The sequence below is a fragment of the Lynx canadensis genome, chromosome D2 (assembly GCF_007474595.2).
Source record: "Lynx canadensis isolate LIC74 chromosome D2, mLynCan4.pri.v2, whole genome shotgun sequence".
NCBI classification, from domain to species: domain Eukaryota; kingdom Metazoa; phylum Chordata; class Mammalia; order Carnivora; family Felidae; genus Lynx; species Lynx canadensis.
In genome coordinates this window covers 15,633,656-15,650,502 of record NC_044313.2, presented here as the reverse complement: position 1 = coordinate 15,650,502, position 16,847 = coordinate 15,633,656, and the positions used below count along the sequence as shown (strand labels likewise).

Genomic DNA, 16,847 nt, shown 5'->3' with positions numbered 1-16,847 from the left:
GAGAGAGAGCGAGAGGGAGAGACAGGATCAGAGAGAGAGGGAGATGCTGACAGCTCAGAGCCTGGTGCGGGGCTTGAACCCACTAGCTGTGAGATCATGACCTGAGCTGAAGTCAGACGCTTAACCGAGGCACCCCTTCTTTTTTAAGATTGTTTGGATATTTTGGGTTCTTTGCAATTGCATGTGACTTTTGGAATCAACTTGTCAGTTTCTACAAAGAAGCCCTCCAGGATTTCGGTAAAGATTGCACTGAATGTGTAGATTGCCATCTTAACTACATTAAGTTTTTGATCTATGAACATGAGATATCTTTCCATTCATTTAGATCTTTAAAGATTATTTTCAACAATGCTTTGTAGCTTTCAGAGTTTAAATTTGTTGTTTTTTTTTTTCATGTTTATTTTCTGAGACAGAGAGAGACAGAGCATGCGTTGGGGAGGGACAGAGAGAGAGGGAGACACAGAATCAGAAGCAGGCTCCAGGCTCCGAGCTGGCAGCACAGAGCCCGACGCGGGGCTCAAACTCACGGACCGTGAGATCATGACCTGAGCCGAAGTCGGTCACTCAACCAACTGAGCTACCCAGGCGCCCCTCAGAGTTTAAATTTGTAATTTCTTTTAAGGTGCCTGGTTGGCTCAGTCAGTGGAGTGCGTGACTCTTGATCTTCGGGTTGTGAGTTCGAGCCCCACACTGGGTATAGAGATTACTTCAAGATAAAATCTGTAAAAATAAGTTTGTAATTTCTTTTGTTAAATTTATTTCTAAGTATTTACTTTTTGATGCTTTTGTAAATGGAATTGTTTGCATAGTTTCAGTTCTGGATTGTTCATTTTTTAAAAATGTTTATGATTTATTTACTAAGACAAATTTTTATCAATCACAATTTTTAAAAAAATATTTTTAATGTTTTTTTAATTTTTTTTATATTTTATTTTTGAGAGAGAGACAGAACGTGAGTGGGGGGAGGGGGAACACAGAGAGAGGGAGACACAGAAACTGAAGCAGGCTCCAGGCTCTGAGCTGTCAGCACAGAGCCCAACCAGGGCTTGAACTTGTAAACCATGACATAATGACCTGAGCTGAAGTTGGTTGCTTAACCGACCGAGCCACCCAGGCGCCCCTGGATTGTTCATTTAAAGTGTATATAAATAGGGGTGCCTGGGTGGCTCGGTCGGTTGAGCGTCCAACTTCAGCTCAGGTCGCTATCTCTCCATCTCGCGGTCCGTGAGTTTGAGCCCCGCGTCGGGCTCTGGGCTGATGGCTCAGAGCCTGGAGCCTGCTTCCGATTCTGTGTCTCCCTCTCTCTCTTCTCCTCCCCCGTTCATGCTCTGTCTCAAAAATAAATAAACGTTAAAAAAAATAAAAAAATAAATAAAAAAAAATAAAGTGTATATAAATATAATAGATTTTTTTTGTACGTTGATTTTGTATTCTACAGTGTTACTGAATTCATTTATTAGCTCTAATATTTTTTCTAACTATTATTTTTTATTTCTTAGGGTTGTCTGTATACAAGTTCATATAATGTATGAACAGAAATATTTTACTTCTTTTCCAATGTGGATGCCTGTGTTCATTTTTTTTGTTTCTTTGCTTTGGCTAAAACCTCCACTGCAGTGTTGAATATAAGTGGCAAATTGGGCATCTTTGTCTTGTTCCTGACCTTAGTGGGAAAGCATCAGTCTTTCACCATTAAGTATTAATATTAGCTGTGTGTTTTTCTTAGATGCTCTTTATTAGGTTGATGAAATTCCTTTATGTTCCTAGGTTATGGAAATAGTAATGTTGTATATCATTTGTGTATCACTCATTTCAATCATAGGTGGTTGAATTTATTTGTATAATTTATAAGTGCTATAAAGTATCTGTCCATAGCCATGAGAAGTAACAGTAATGGGCTCCACATAGTGGACCTACCACATCATAGTGTGATCTTTCTTTTTGGGCATTACTTGATGAAAACAGTGAATGACAATAGCACAAAGCAATACACATAGATGGTAACATTTGAAGAACTAGGGACTCAACAACTAAGATAATTATACATGGTTAATTTAACTATATAATATAGCTGTTTTAAATAAAGTATCTTAAGGTAACTTTTTGAAAACATGGGTTTTTTTTCCCCTTCTTCTTGTAAGTAAAAGCATTGCCCCTTCTTCTTGTAAATAAAAACATTGATTCTCATTTGACTTTTTATAAATAAGAACTGTACTTTATACGTGTTGTGAGTTAGGATTACTAAAGTTTAAGTTGAGCCTTTATTTTTAATTAATATATATTGCTGAGGTATGACTATTTTTTTATTAATACATGTTTTTTTAATTTACAGGAAAACATCTTTATGTATGGAGGCAGAATTGAAACAAATGATGGCAATGTCACAGATGAATTATGGGTTTTTAACATACATAGTCAGTCATGGAGTACAAAAACCCCTACTGTTCTTGGACATGGTCAGCAGTACGCTGTGGAGGGACATTCAGCTCACATTATGGAGCTGGATAGTAGAGATGTTGTCATGATCATAATATTTGGATATTCTGCAATATATGGTTATACAAGCAGCATACAGGAATACCATATCTGTGAGTTACTTTGAAAATGCAACTATATACTTTTCTTTATTAGTTGGCAATTTTTTATCTTTAATAAAATCTTCATATGAATTTAGCCAAATAGTGAGTTTTTTGAAATCAGAATTATTAGCTAAGATTGAAAACTTTTTAATATAAACCTTTTCATTTTGTGTTAGCTTTGGTTTTTTAATATTTATCTTCTTAGCCGAAAGTGGAGAAATGTTACATACCAGTCACACATTTTTCGAGAATTGAGAATATTTATAAATATGAGAAGTTCCAACAGATGGTGCTATTTCTTTGGATTTTACTTATGAGTAAGAACTAAAACTAACCTAGTCTCTTTACTATTCAGTCCATGATTTCAGGATTTTTATTTTTCAGAGTTCTGTTTCTAATCTTACTGCAATATCTCTATCTGTGTATTATTCTTTTAAAGTAAGCTTCCCGAGGATAATCTGTTGGCTTTTATAAGAGATCATTATCTGGTAGGTGAAGGTGACTGAAGTGATCTACATATGACTTTTTGTACTCTCCTTTGTTTTTCTGGTACTTTATTATTTTTTTGAATTCTCTATGACATTTTCAAACACTTATAAGATTAACAAAATTGCGTACAAATACTTTATGATCCCTGTTTGAAGAACATATTCCATTTCTAGCTCTGGTCAGTATTATGAACTAAGTTTTTGGCTCTTTTGTCTATAGACAACTATATCCAACTATTTAGAGTCCTTGTGTAATGTTAATGAGAAATCTTGCTTGCAGATCAACAAGAGAGCCCTTAATGTGCTCAGAAGAAGCCTCCCTTTGCAAATACTCTTGTCTCTCCCCTGCAATCCTTTCTCAGGTGATCTGTTTATATGTCCCCCACTGCAGTTGGGTGGAGAATGATTATGTATCCTTCTTACTCCTTGGTGCCATTTTACTCTCTTTAAACTCCTTCCTCTTCTAAACCACTCAGCTTCGCATCAGACTGTGCCACCTGTTACTTCTTCACTCTCTGTTCGCTCCTCAGATCAGTGTGTTGTATTCCTCAAAAAATACAGCTTGTGGCTCATTATCATTATATCCTGCATACATTAGCCAAATAATTTTCTTTTTATTTTAAAATTTTTTAATGTTTTTATTTATTTTTGAGAGGAGAGAGAGAGAGAGCGCACGGGAGAGGGGCAGAGGGGAGTCACAGAATCTGAAGCAGGCTCCAATGCAGGGCTCGAACTAATGAACTGTGAGATCATGACCTGAGCCGAAGTGGAATGCTTAACTGACTGAGCCACTCAGGCACCCCTAGCCAAATATTTTTCTGATTTCAGTATCCACTTAAATACTTCTAATACTTAGACTCTCAGTTTTAAAAATAATTTTTTAATTAATTAATTAAAAAAATTTTTTTTAGTTTATTTATTTATTTTGAGAGACAGAGAGACAGAGCACACAAGTAGGGGAGGGGCAGAAAGAGATAGAGAGAGACAGAGAATTCCTAGCAGGTTCCACACTGTCAGCTCAGAGCCCGATACGGGGCTCGAACTGATGAACTGTGAGATCATGACCTGAGCCAAAGTCAAGAGCCGGATGCTTAATGAGCCAAATGAGCCTCCTGGGTGCCCCTGTCAACTTTTTTTTTTTTTTTAAATCTGTCTTTCAGAAATCTTGTTTTCCATCCTGGTTGAGTCACACTCTCCCTTTGTCGTACTCTTGACCTATACCTCAGTGCATCCCGTAATTTCCATTTTAGATATCTTACTCTAAAATGCCACTGGTCTTTCCAGCTTACTCCTTCTAGTACCCAAAGTCTGACAATTCTCCAGCCTTAATAGAGCCTTTAGTCCATCAAACCTATCAGATTTTCACTATCACTCTCTTACCTGTACTTCTAACCTTACCCAGCTTTAAGTTCATAATCACCAGTCTCTCCTCCAACTCTCCAAGTTGACTATGTCATACATTTTCCTCTCTTCAAACTTCCAGCCACTCCCTTCTCCATGATTAGCCTCAGCTGATGACTTTACTTCTTATTTTACTGTGAAAATAGGAGAAATCTAAAGAGAATGTCTGCTGATGGGAACATTTTGGAGTGTAATGGTTAATAAGCAATGCTGCATTGAATAAACTGCTGTGTAACACATTATTGCCATAACAGCTCACGGTGGCATTGAAACGGATGTGCTATCATTGCATTTTTTAGAGGAGCCTAAGAGTTGTTTAAGCAAGAGTTACAAATTTTCTATGTAGAAAGCTTGTTTTGGTTTTTGATTTTGTTATTAACTTTTGGTTTCATTATGGTATTCAGGGAATGTTGTTAAGTATTGTTTCTACTTTTTGTAATTTATTGAGTTTTTTTTTTTGTGGGCTAGTTTTCAAATTTTATAGGCACTTGAAAAGGAGGTAAATCTTATAATATCAAGGTATGGCATTTGATATATCTATGTCTGTATCTAATCTATATCATTTATATGTTTGGAACTTAGATTCCTTCCTTCTTTTTTTTTGTACTTTATCTGTCATGCTCTGAAAATTGAATTAAAGTCTAAAAATGTTAGTTTATTTTTGCCTATTTCTCCTTATATATTTTGGAATTTATGCTTTATGAAAGTTGCAAGTTGTATCTTGTAATATTATAAATCGCTTGTTTACTGTTTTTGACTTGGTTTCTACCTTGTGTGATATTAATTTCATGGCTCTTGTTTTTTGCGGGAAGGGCTTTAGCCTTTTCCTGGTAAACTTTTGCCCTCCCTTTCGTTCTTGTTAACCTTTCAGAACCACTTTGTTTTAAATGTATCTCTTGTGTACGAGAAAAAGTTGGATTTTGCTTTGTGATTCCATCTGGTTTTTGTACATTTTGTGTCACTCTGTTGTCTTCTTGTTTTTAGTTATGGCTCTTTTTATGTTTAGGGAGAGTCAAGGCAATTTTTGATGGGAAGGAGCGCGGTAATTTTTGAGGTCTGCCACCAGTAGGCTTCGTCCACACCCTGTGTTTCTCTTCTGCATGCGTGTGACCTCTTCTGTGTGACTCTCTTGGTTTCACTTGCTGTTTGCATAGTCACACCTGATTTGTAGTTTTCTTTCTTTCATTCATAGTTTCTCTGGATTTTTAATTTTCTTTTTCTTTCACTTTCATGTTTTCCTTATTTTTTTATATGCCTTCTCTGAGGATAATGGGAAGTTTCAGAATTAAACTATCACTGTACTTCTACTTGATCCAGAGGTTTTGCTTTTTAAAGTTTTAAAAAATGAATCTGAAGTTAACCAGTACTTTTACCCTTTGATCAACCTCCAGTTTACAGGCTACTGTTTTCCACTGTTTTAGTTCATCTTGTTTTGTTTTAAATACATTTGACCTTATTATCAGTATTTTATACTAGGGTCTTAGTCTTTTCTGTAAAGGGCCAGATAGTAAATATTTTAGGCTTGTGGGCCATATGGTCTTTATCACAACTAGGCAATTCTGTTAAAGCATGAAAGCAGCCACAGACAATACATACACAAAGGAACATGGCTTTGTTCCAGATTGGGCTCCCTTGGGTCTTAGATTGCCCACCCCTGCTCTAGAGAGAATGTGCGCTTCTGGGGACCTATTGACCTTGGTCCAAATTAAATTAAAATTTTGGCATGCATTTTTTTTGTGACCTTATGTAGGGTGAATTCATGCCCAGAGTGACACGATGTCTAGTTTCAGACCAAAAGTGTCCAAGGGAAGCTGTTTTTATTTTTCACATAGAATCAAGGCTGAAATAGACATTTTCTGGCTGCCTCTGCAGAGCAGATTTAAAAAAAAAAAACACTTTCTTGGGGCGCCTGGGTGGCTCAGTCAGTTAAGTGTCCGACTTCGGCTCAGGTCATGATCTCATGGTTTGCGGGTTCGAGCCCTGTGTTGGGCTCTGTGCTGACAGCTCAGAGCCTGGACCTTGCTTTGGATTCTATGTCTCCCTCTCTCTCCTCCTCCTCCACTCACGCTCTGCCTCTCTATCTCAAAAATAAATAAGAACATTTTAAAAAATCCTACTTTTTTAAATTCATTTTTTTAATTAAAAACTTTTTTTTTTAGTTTATTTATTTTGAGAGAGATAGAGACAGAGCACACAAGTAGGGGAGGGGCAGAAAGAGAGAGATAATTCCTACAGGTTCTGCACTGTCAGCTCAGAGCCCGATGCGGGGCTCGAACTCATGAACTGTGAGATCATGACCTGAGCCAAAGTCAAGAGCTGGATGCTTAATGAGCCAAATGAGCCTCCTGGGTGCCCCTGTCAACTTTTTTTTTAAATCTCTCTTTCAGAGATCTGAAAGATCTCTTTTCATTGAGGATATATCCCTGATTTTATGTAGAAGCTCTGATTCGGTAATTACCTGGGCTTACCTTTAGTATCAGCCATTAAAACCAAATTTCTTGATTACCCAGTTGGTACATGTCTTCTGTACTCTGCCTCCCTACTGAGTATACTTTGCAGTTCATAGAATACATTATTTTTTTCATACTTCCCTTTATTTAACAATAAATTCATTCAGCTATGAGACATAGTGGTGATTATACTTTCCAGGGAGATAAGTAAGAAGGCACGTCAGATTTATTCTAATCTTCTGTGTGTGGTAAATGTTGATGTAGGTTGTTAATGGATAAATTCATTGGCTGGTAGGTTTTTGTTTTCATTTGGAAGAGTTTGATAAAAAATTTCACATGTAGTTTTGGTAAAATTTTAACTATTAGGGTTCTTTTGGTTTAGTCTATAACAAAAATACTATTTATAAGTAAATTTTTCCACAGGGTACTTTTGGTTTGATTTTTGTTTTATTAATTGCATTACCTGTCAGGCACACTTATAAATATAGTATAAGATGGATATGGGAGGAATACATGATTTATGAGTATTATAAGAATAATAGATGAATTATGAGCAGTTCTGTGAATTAAGTACAAAGTAAAACTCATCAACTTTTCTGTAAAAATTAATAATAACAATAAAATTAATGTATTACTTTACCCTATGCATTTTGAATTCATTGCTTATTGAAAGTATGTGGCACCAAAAAATAATCTAAGTACTTTCACTTTGAAAAGTACTTACAAATAAATGAATATAAAAACAATGGGTAAATTTAGTTTAAAGATGTTAGAATAATTGTTCTATATATCATAGAAAAGTGCTACTTTAGGGAGTGATACTGTATTAAAGTATGGCTGCTTTGAACATAAGTAATGGGATAATTCATCATCTTAGTTACAAGTGAATACTTATTTCCACAGAGAGAATTTTTATTTTTATTTTTGCTTTTTTCAGATCTTAGTGGGAATTACTACTACTGTGATGTCAGTTTAGGCTCTGTTTTCCCGACTGATTTTAATGGCATCAGGTACCCAAATGTAGGTTGGATTTTCTCTGCCTCTCCTTACAAATTTAAAGCTTCTAGAAAACCAAGGAAAAAAAATATTTTTGTGTTAAAGATGGGACTATCTCTTTAACCAGCATTGTGGTGAGGGTAACTGAAAACAAAGCTGACATTAAGCAGAGTAATTACCAAAAAGAGGGTATTTTGCTAGATAAATATTTGCTCAGAAATATACTGTCTTTAAATTAAAAAAAATTTTTAATGTTTATTTTTTTTTGAGAGAGAGAGAGACAGAGACAGAATGTGAGTGGGGGAGGGGCAGAGAGCGAGGGAGACAGAATCTGAAGCAGGCTTCAGGCTCTGAGCTGTCAGCACAGAGCCCGATGTGGGGCTTAAACTCACGAACCACGACATCATGGCCTGAGCTGAAGTTGGACGCTTAACTGACTGAGCCATGTAGGTGCCCCTAAATTTTTTTTTAATTAATTTATTTTTGAGAGGGGCAGAGAGAGAGAGAAAGACACAGAATCTGAAGCAGGCTCCAGGCTCTGAGCTGTCAGCACAGAACCTGATGCAGGGCTCAAACCTATGAACTGTGAGATCATGATCTGAGCTAAAGTTGGATGCTTAACTGACCGAGTTATCCAGGTGCCCCTGAAATATACTTCTAAGCATTTTAATCTCATCTTTATGTAGAAATTTTAAAAGCAGAAAAAACTCCCAGTTAACATACTTCAGAATGACCCTTATTCAACTTTTAATAATATATTTTTTTTTTTTAAATTTTTTTTTCAACGTTTTTATTTATTTTTGGGACAGAGAGAGACAGAGCATGAACGGGGGAGGGGCAGAGAGAGAGGGAGACACAGAATTGGAAACAGGCTCCAGGCTCCAAGCCATCAGCCCAGAGCCTGACGCGGGGCTCGAACTCACGGAGCGCGAGATCGTGACCTGGCTGAAGTCGGACGCTTAACCGACTGCGCCACCCAGGCGCCCCAACTTTTAATAATATTGCAAATGATTGCAACATATTTCTGGTTTTGTGCTTAGTACTGTGACTCTTCTTTGAGAGTTTTGTAATATAATTTAGAACAAAGAGACCATTTACTTAATTTATCTTTAATTATCTGAATTGGATCGTTATAGATTAGCATTAAAAAATCTAAGATACTAGAGAATATTTTTAAACTGCTGAGACTGTAGGTATTATCACTGCTGTTTTAAGACTTTTTTAGAGGGGCGCCTGGGTGGCTCAGTCGGTTAAGCGTCCGACTTCAGCTCAGGTCACGATCTCGCGGTCCGTGAGTTCGAGCCCCGCGTCAGGCTCTGGGCTGATGGCTCAGAGCCTGGAACCTGCTTCCGATTCTGTGTCTCCCTCTCTCTCTGCCCCTCCCCCGTTCATGCTCTGTCTCTCTCTGTCTCAAAAATAAATAAATGTTAAAAAAATTAAAAAAAAAAAGACTTTTTTAGAGTTTTGAGCTAAGGAACACCTCTGGACATTGGGTTGATGTTGTAGTTTATAGGAGCAGATTTTGTTTCTACTTGGTTTCAGACATACGCAATAATGCATGTCAACAAGTGATGCATCAGGTATTTTCCCTTACCTCTGCTTGAACTTATTTCGAGCAGGCTGATGCAGACAATAAAAAGTAAACACTATAGGCATGGATGCTTATGATGTGTCTGAAGATAGTAAGTTTTATAAAAATAGAGCAGGATCAGGGGATTGAGGATACTGAGGGTGGGAGGTGGTTACAAAATAGGAAGGCCAGGGTAGATCTCACTGAAAATACGAGTTTTAAGCAAAGAATTGAAGGAAGTGAAGGATTTTGCTATGTGGATACCTGGGGGAAGAGTGTTCTCTGGAAGCGGGAGCAGCTAGTGTAAAGGCAAGAACATGCAGAGCATGTCTAAGGGACAGTAAAGAGACTGGAGAAGAGAGTATAGAAAGTGAAAATGAACAGAGGAGGTTAGAGAAGTAATTAGGAAGCAAGATCTTTGGGTTTTTGCCTTGCCTTTGTTTTTTTCTTGAGTTAAATGGAGAGACGTAGCAAGATTTTGAGCAGAGCAATGACATATTTTTTTTTTTAATTTTTTTTTTCAACGTTTATTTATTTTTGGGACAGAGAGAGACAGAGCATGAACGGGGGAGGGGCAGAGAGAGAGGGAGACACAGAATCGGAAGCAGGCTCCAGGCTCTGAGCCATCAGCCCAGAGCCCGACGCGGGGCTCGAACTCACAGACCGCGAGATCGTGACCTGGCTGAAGTCGGACGCTTAACCGGCTGCGCCACCCAGGCGCCCCAATGACATATTTTTAAATGAATCATTTTGTCTTGCATCATTTTGTCTGTGTTGAAAATAAACTCTAGGGAGGAAAGACGGAAGCAAGGAGGCCAGTGAGGGAGTTGTTACAGTAATGTGAGCAGTGAGGTGGCTTAGATCAGGGTGGTAGTATTGGAGATGATGAGAATTAGTCAATTTGATCTATATGTTTTAAAAGTAGAAATAATAGTATTTGCTGAGGGTTTGGATGTAAAGTCTGAGATCAAAGAGAGGAAGGAGACAAGGATGATTCCAATGTTTTTGGTCTGAGCAGCTGGAAAGATGAATGCCATAATGAATGTAGAAGATTGTGAAGCAGGTTTGAGGTGAAGGTGGTTTGAAGGTCAGGAGTTTAGTTTGGATATGTTATATATAAGTGAGATACCCATTAGACATTAAAGTAGACTACAGAGAGATCTGGGCTGGAGATGTGAAGTTGGGAACTCGTAGAATGTAGATGGTATTTAAAGGCACGAGACTGGATCACATCACTAAGGAAATGGGTATAGATAGAAAGAAGAAAAGGATTGGGCCCTATGGTGTTCCATAAGAAGGAGAAGAAAATGAGCAAGGAAAAATGGTGTCGTGAACTAGAAGCCAAAAAGATTATTAAAGAAAAGTAATCAACCTTGCCAAATGTTACTCTGCTGATGGCTCAAGGAAAATGATTTCTAAGGATTGGCCATTGACTTTAGTACTGTGCAGGTGATGGGTGATTTTGCCAAGAACACTTTTTATGCAGTGAGGGGAGGGTAGTAAAAGCCTGACTGGATTGGGTTTAGGAGGGAGGGAGAGTGGAACTGGAAACAATAGGCGAAGTCAACTCTTTCAAGGAAATTTACTTGTAAAGGGGAGCAAAGAAGTTAGCAGGAAGGCAGGAAATACAGGATCTTTTTAAACTTGGGTTTTCCCGGAAGCAGACTGTTAAACAAGGATTCGGGTCAAAGAGTTTTATTTGGGAAAACGCAAGTAACACTGTTTGAGGAGTTGAGAAGTAATGCCAGCATGAGAAGGTGTCCATGAAAGTGTCCACTAATAAAGCCAAAAACCACAGGAGTGATGGAGTTTTCAAATTAACACTTCATCTTTGAAATTTCCTTCTTTAACTTTTAAACTTCTTGTTAGTTGATGAGTCCTGTGGTTTGTGTCTCCAAAAACAATCCACCCTTTAGCTGAAGATACGTTTCACTCAGGGTGGTGTCTTTTATATGAAAATTGTGCATAGATGTATAACAATAGAATACTTGAGAAAATAGCTTATGTGGGCCACACACAAGTAGATCTGGCAGAAAATTTTCCATGAGGACGCCCTGGAGCACAGCTTCTAAAAGTGATGTTGAGCTGTCAGGAGTGACAGTGACAGTAACCAACAAGCTTTATGCACAGAATTATTGGAAAAGTCAGGAAAATGCGTAATGAAGAGATTGGCTTGCAGTAAATGCTCCCTAGACTTTTAAGTAACAATGTGAAGGTGGCCTTTATATATGTATAATGGTGAAAAGACTCTTATTCCACAGCTATATTGACTGCATTTTTCATTTTTTGGAAGTGGTTTAATTTTCCTCTAAATTCCTCTCTTTGTTTATAAATGAATGTGACATATATACTGCTTTATGTTTGTACTTACATGCTTCTGAGAAGTTAATTTTAGAGCAGGAATCCTGCCGTACGCCTCTCTTTATGTGTGCTTTCCAGTAAAGTGCCAGGTATTAAGTGCTTGGTAAGTATTTGGATGAATGAATAGGGTTTTGAACACATATTCTTTAAAAGTTGTATCTATGTATTTCCTTACTGTTATTTAAAGCCTATTAGCCAGGTTTAAAAAAATTTATTTTAATGTTTTTATTTATTTTTGAGACAGAGAGAGACAGAGCATGAGCAGGGGAGGGGCAGAGAGAGAGGGAGACACAGAATCCGAAGGAGGCTCCAAGGTTTCAGGTGGCAGCACAGAGCCCAACATGGGGCTCTAACTCACGAACTGTGAGATCGTGACCTGAGCTGAAGTTGGACGCTTAGCCAACCGAGCCACCCAGGTGCCCCAATAAGAGGATATTTATTAAAAAACATAACCATTTCTTATAGTCCTTCAAGTTTTCACATTATAATCATATTCCTTAAAAAATTACTGAATTTTTAAAAAGTTTTCTGCTTCTCCACTGTTCCAAAATCTAGAATTTCTTTTTATGGATTTGTTCTTAAAAATAGCTTTTTATATATGTATACTTATATTGCATATTGTTTTGCTTCCTTGGTTTAGAGTTTTATAAAAAGGAAATAATATTTTGGGGTGCCTGGGTGGCTCCGTCGGTTGGGCGTCCGACCTCGGCTCGGGTCATGATCTCACAATCTGTGGGTTTGAGCCCCGCGTCCGGCTCTGTGCTGGAGCTTGGAGCCTGCTAAGGATTCTGTGTCTCCCTCTCTCTCTGTCCCTCCCCAGCTTGTGCTCTGTCTCTGCCTCTCAAAAGTAAATAAACATTAAAAAAAAAAATGAAAAAAAGAGAGTCCTTATTTCTTTAAAAAAAAAAAAGGAAATAATATTTATACAGTTTTCTGAGGCTTTCTTCTATTTCATTCACCACTGTATTACCAAAATTCATCTATGTTGTTGCGTATTACTGTACTTAATGCCTTTGCATTACTGTATTTCATTATATGACTCTATCATCATTCCTTTATCCATTCTCCTGTTTATGAGCTTTTGGGTTGGGTATCTGGTTAAATTCATCCACAGCAACAATTTTGAGACACCTTGATAAAAATACCATATTTTAAAAGATAAATCCTCAGGATTTTCAGGCAGAAAGATAAAATATCTTACAAGGATAAGAGATTAGCTTAGTATTAGATTTTTCAAAAGCAACATACAAATCAAGGCAACCAAGGAGCAAATTTTTCAAGAAAGTCAAGGAAATAAGTGTAGGTTAAGGGTTTTATATCTTGCCAAACTGTCCTTCAAGTGTGAAGGTTATAGAAAAAACTGTTTGAACATGGAAAAACTCAGGTGATTCTGTGTATATGTGCCCTTACCTGAGAAATGTAGTAGACTAGAAATGTGCAGACTTTTTTGTAAAGGTATATAGATTGTAAACAATTTAGGCTTTGTATGCCACACAATCTCTGTTGTCGCTACTCCATTCTGCTATTGAAGCTGTACGCATGCAGTGGTGTAACATACATAAATGAATGAGTGTGGCTGTATTCCAATAAAACTTGATTTACAGAAACAGTTGTTGGGCTGGATTTAGCCTGTGGACTGTAATTTGTCAACCCCTCTCCTAGAGAATAAGCTTCATCTAACAAAGAGATGAATGGGAACACTTCAGGTAAAAGACTGGTGGAGAAAGTTTCATGTATTTAATTTTAGAGCTAAGACTGAAACACCAGTAGGGGTGTCAGGCGACAACTAATATGCAGATATTATGTCTTCCTTCCAATGAGAAAGAATGCAACTAAAAATGGGAGGCGGGTGAGACAAAAGGGAAAGCAGAGAAAGAACCTAGACTCCTATAAGAGTCAAAGGATGCTGTTTAACTTGGTCTGCATTTAGGTTGATTGGTCCCAATTTTGTTTTTTTGGGCAGACCCAACATTCTGTGAAGACTGTAATTTCGTAAATGCCATTCTTTTTTAGAAGTCTTCGGGAGAACAGAGAACAGTTACTTACCTAAAAAATATAGAATAAAATATTCTGTGTGCAATTACCAGATGGATCTATTGGATGCTTTTACAAATCTAAGATACACTATAGGATCTTAGTGTTTATTTTTATTACGTTTTGAAACACTTTGCTGTTTCATCATCCTAGAAATTAATTAATTGCTCATCAGTTATTACCAACCATGCTAAAAAAAACTAATAAGAAAACAAGTTGCTTGGAAGGGAGATGCTAGGATGAAATGTATGGTCACTTTCAGCTTTCTTATTGCAGTGCCCAGAGTGTTTTATTGCATATAAAGAAGGCATAAAAGAAAACTGGAGGCACCACCATTGGATCCTGCTCTTAGCTTTTATTGAACACAATAATTGGATTCAATGAGATAGCAGGGTTGTGATCCTAATGTCAGAGGAAGTAGAATTCAGGCCATCAAAATATTATATGAGTCAAGAATACCTTATATTAAAAACCACAATTCAACATGAAGATATAATATGTAATAGAAGAATATCTATGTACCCAATAGCCCAGCAGCCAGCTATTTAAAACAGAAACTACAGGCAATGCAAATAGAAGTAGATAGCACCAATGTCTTTACAAAACAGTTCAAACATTACTTTTTATGAAAAGACAGAAAGTAAGACAAGGTAAAAAAAAAAAAAAATCTAAACAACGTAATCAGTAAAGCGGTGTTAAGATTATATGTCAAAAAACACAGCCTGATTATGGACGATGTTATCTTCTCAAGTGCTTTTGGAAAACTCACAAAAAACGAGTTGATCATATATTAGGATGAAAAGAAAATCAGTAGATTCCCAAAAGTGGGAATATTAAATAAAACCTTTCTAATGGTTGAAAGGGGAGATATAAGCTTTAGTTACAAAATTGCTGAAAAATAATGGCAGTAAAATCAATACATATAGGAGTCTATGAGATAAATTATACAGTTATCAGAGGAATATTTATAGCATTAAACAACTCTATTAATATGAATGAAAATAGGTGAACCACAGTCCCAACTCAAAAAGCAGAAAATAGAACAAACTACACACACACACACACACACACACACACACACACACGTACAAGGAAGCAAATAATAAAAATAAAATCAGAAATTATTGATGTAAGAACAGAAAGACAATAAATCAATTTAATAGATTATAATTCTATTTTTAAAAATAATTAAACCACTAGGGAGAAACCGCAAATATACAAAATAAAAAATGACAAGGGGAAAATGATATTGGTAAAGATTTTTTTTAAGTTTATTTATTTATTTTGAGAGAGAGAGCAGGGAGGGGGCAGACAGAGAGTGGATTCCAAGCTGGGTCCGCACTGTCAACACAGAGCCTGACACAGGGCTGGAGCTCAGGAACTGCAAGATAATGACCTGAGCCCAAATCAAGAGTTGGGTACTTAACGGACCTCTGAGCCACCCTAGTGCCCCAAGAGGAAACTAAAAAAAAAAAGAGGACTACTTTTTACATCTATGCAAATAAATTTGAAAATTCAGAAGAAATGGATAATTTCTTAGAAAATAACAGTTTTCTAAAATTGAACCCAGTAGAGATAGAAAGTTTATATAGATGAATTTCCATAGGAAAAAAAATAGAGAAATCAACAGGCCTAGATGATGTTATAGGTTAAGTTTAGCAGTGCTCATAAATTGTTTTAGGCACTAGAAAAGGAAGGAAAACTTACAAATTTGTTGTAGAAAGGAAATTTAACATCGCCACTTAACCTGATAGTTATCTTAGAAATAGAAGATTATAGACCTATATGACTCAGAATGAATTAAAATGCTTTCTCTTAGATATCACTACAAAAATCTTAAAATGAATGAACTTCATTGCACACCAAGAAAATAATATACCATAATCGAGTAGAATATATAATTAGGATTCCAAGGATGATTCACTTTCGAGAAATGCATTAATAAAATTCACAATGTAGGTCTAGTGACCATGCTAAACAATCCCATTCCTAATTAAAACCCATGACAAATTGAAGTGGATGTTTGAACACAATAAATGTTATCTATTTCAATCCCAAAGCCAGCATCTGATATGGAGAAAAAGGCATTTGTGTTAAGGTCCAGACCAAAACAAGGGTGCGCAAAATCTTCATAACTATGGAACATTTTTCTGGAGGTAGTAGAAGAAACAATTAGAGGAATAGGAATTCGATAAGGAGAACTTAAACTATTTGCAGGTGATAATAGAATTCCTGAAAAACCTTACACAGTAATAGGACTAACTGAAATAATAAAACAATGAAAGAATTCAGCAAGGTAACAGGTTATAAAATTAATATGCAAAAATCAATATCCTTCATGTATGCTATACACAATAGGCAATTAGAAGACCTACGGAAGAGAAAATACATTTGGAATAGCTAAAATGAAGCTAAATCACTTAGGTATATTTTTTTTTTTGACAAGAAATGTTCAACTTTCTTTAGAGAAAACTATAAACCATTCTTGAAAGTCACTAATGTAGGAACAAACCCCCACCTATTTATCTAACAAAAATGCATACCAATTCCATTTCAAGGAATTCATGCTTCAGTTATATCTCCAGAAATGCAAAAATACATTTAAAAAAATTGGTATGGACAAAGTTATTCCTTGTGACATTATTTGGAAACTCCTTCAGTGCAAACATAACAGAGTGGCGTATAAAGAAAGCATGATACATCCACATTTGTGGTATACTATGCAGTTGCAGAAAAGAATGAGGAACTCTTTGAAATCATATGGAGTGATTTATTTACAGGATATGTTAAGTGACCAAGTGCAAAAAAGTGTATATCACATGCTACTTTTTGTGGAGAAATGTAGGGGAAATCAGAAAATATCCTTTATCTCTTTATTTTGAGAGAGAGAGAGCACAAGTGGGGAGAGAGGGGGAGAGAGAGAATCCCAAGCAGTCTCCGTGCTGCCATCCCAGAGCCAGATGTGGGG

General features: G+C 36.6%; 1 protein-coding gene across 2 annotated transcripts in view; it reads left to right on the top strand.

The window, feature by feature from the left end:
* Positions 1-16,847, top strand: part of ATRNL1 (attractin like 1) — a 789,020-nt gene that overhangs the window by 66,525 nt on the left and 705,648 nt on the right. For both annotated transcript variants that reach the window (XM_030334763.1, XM_030334762.1), the window contains exon 8: positions 2,333-2,588. In XM_030334763.1, coding sequence (XP_030190623.1) covers positions 2,333-2,588 — 256 coding nt within the window. The remainder of the gene's footprint in view (positions 1-2,332; positions 2,589-16,847) is intronic.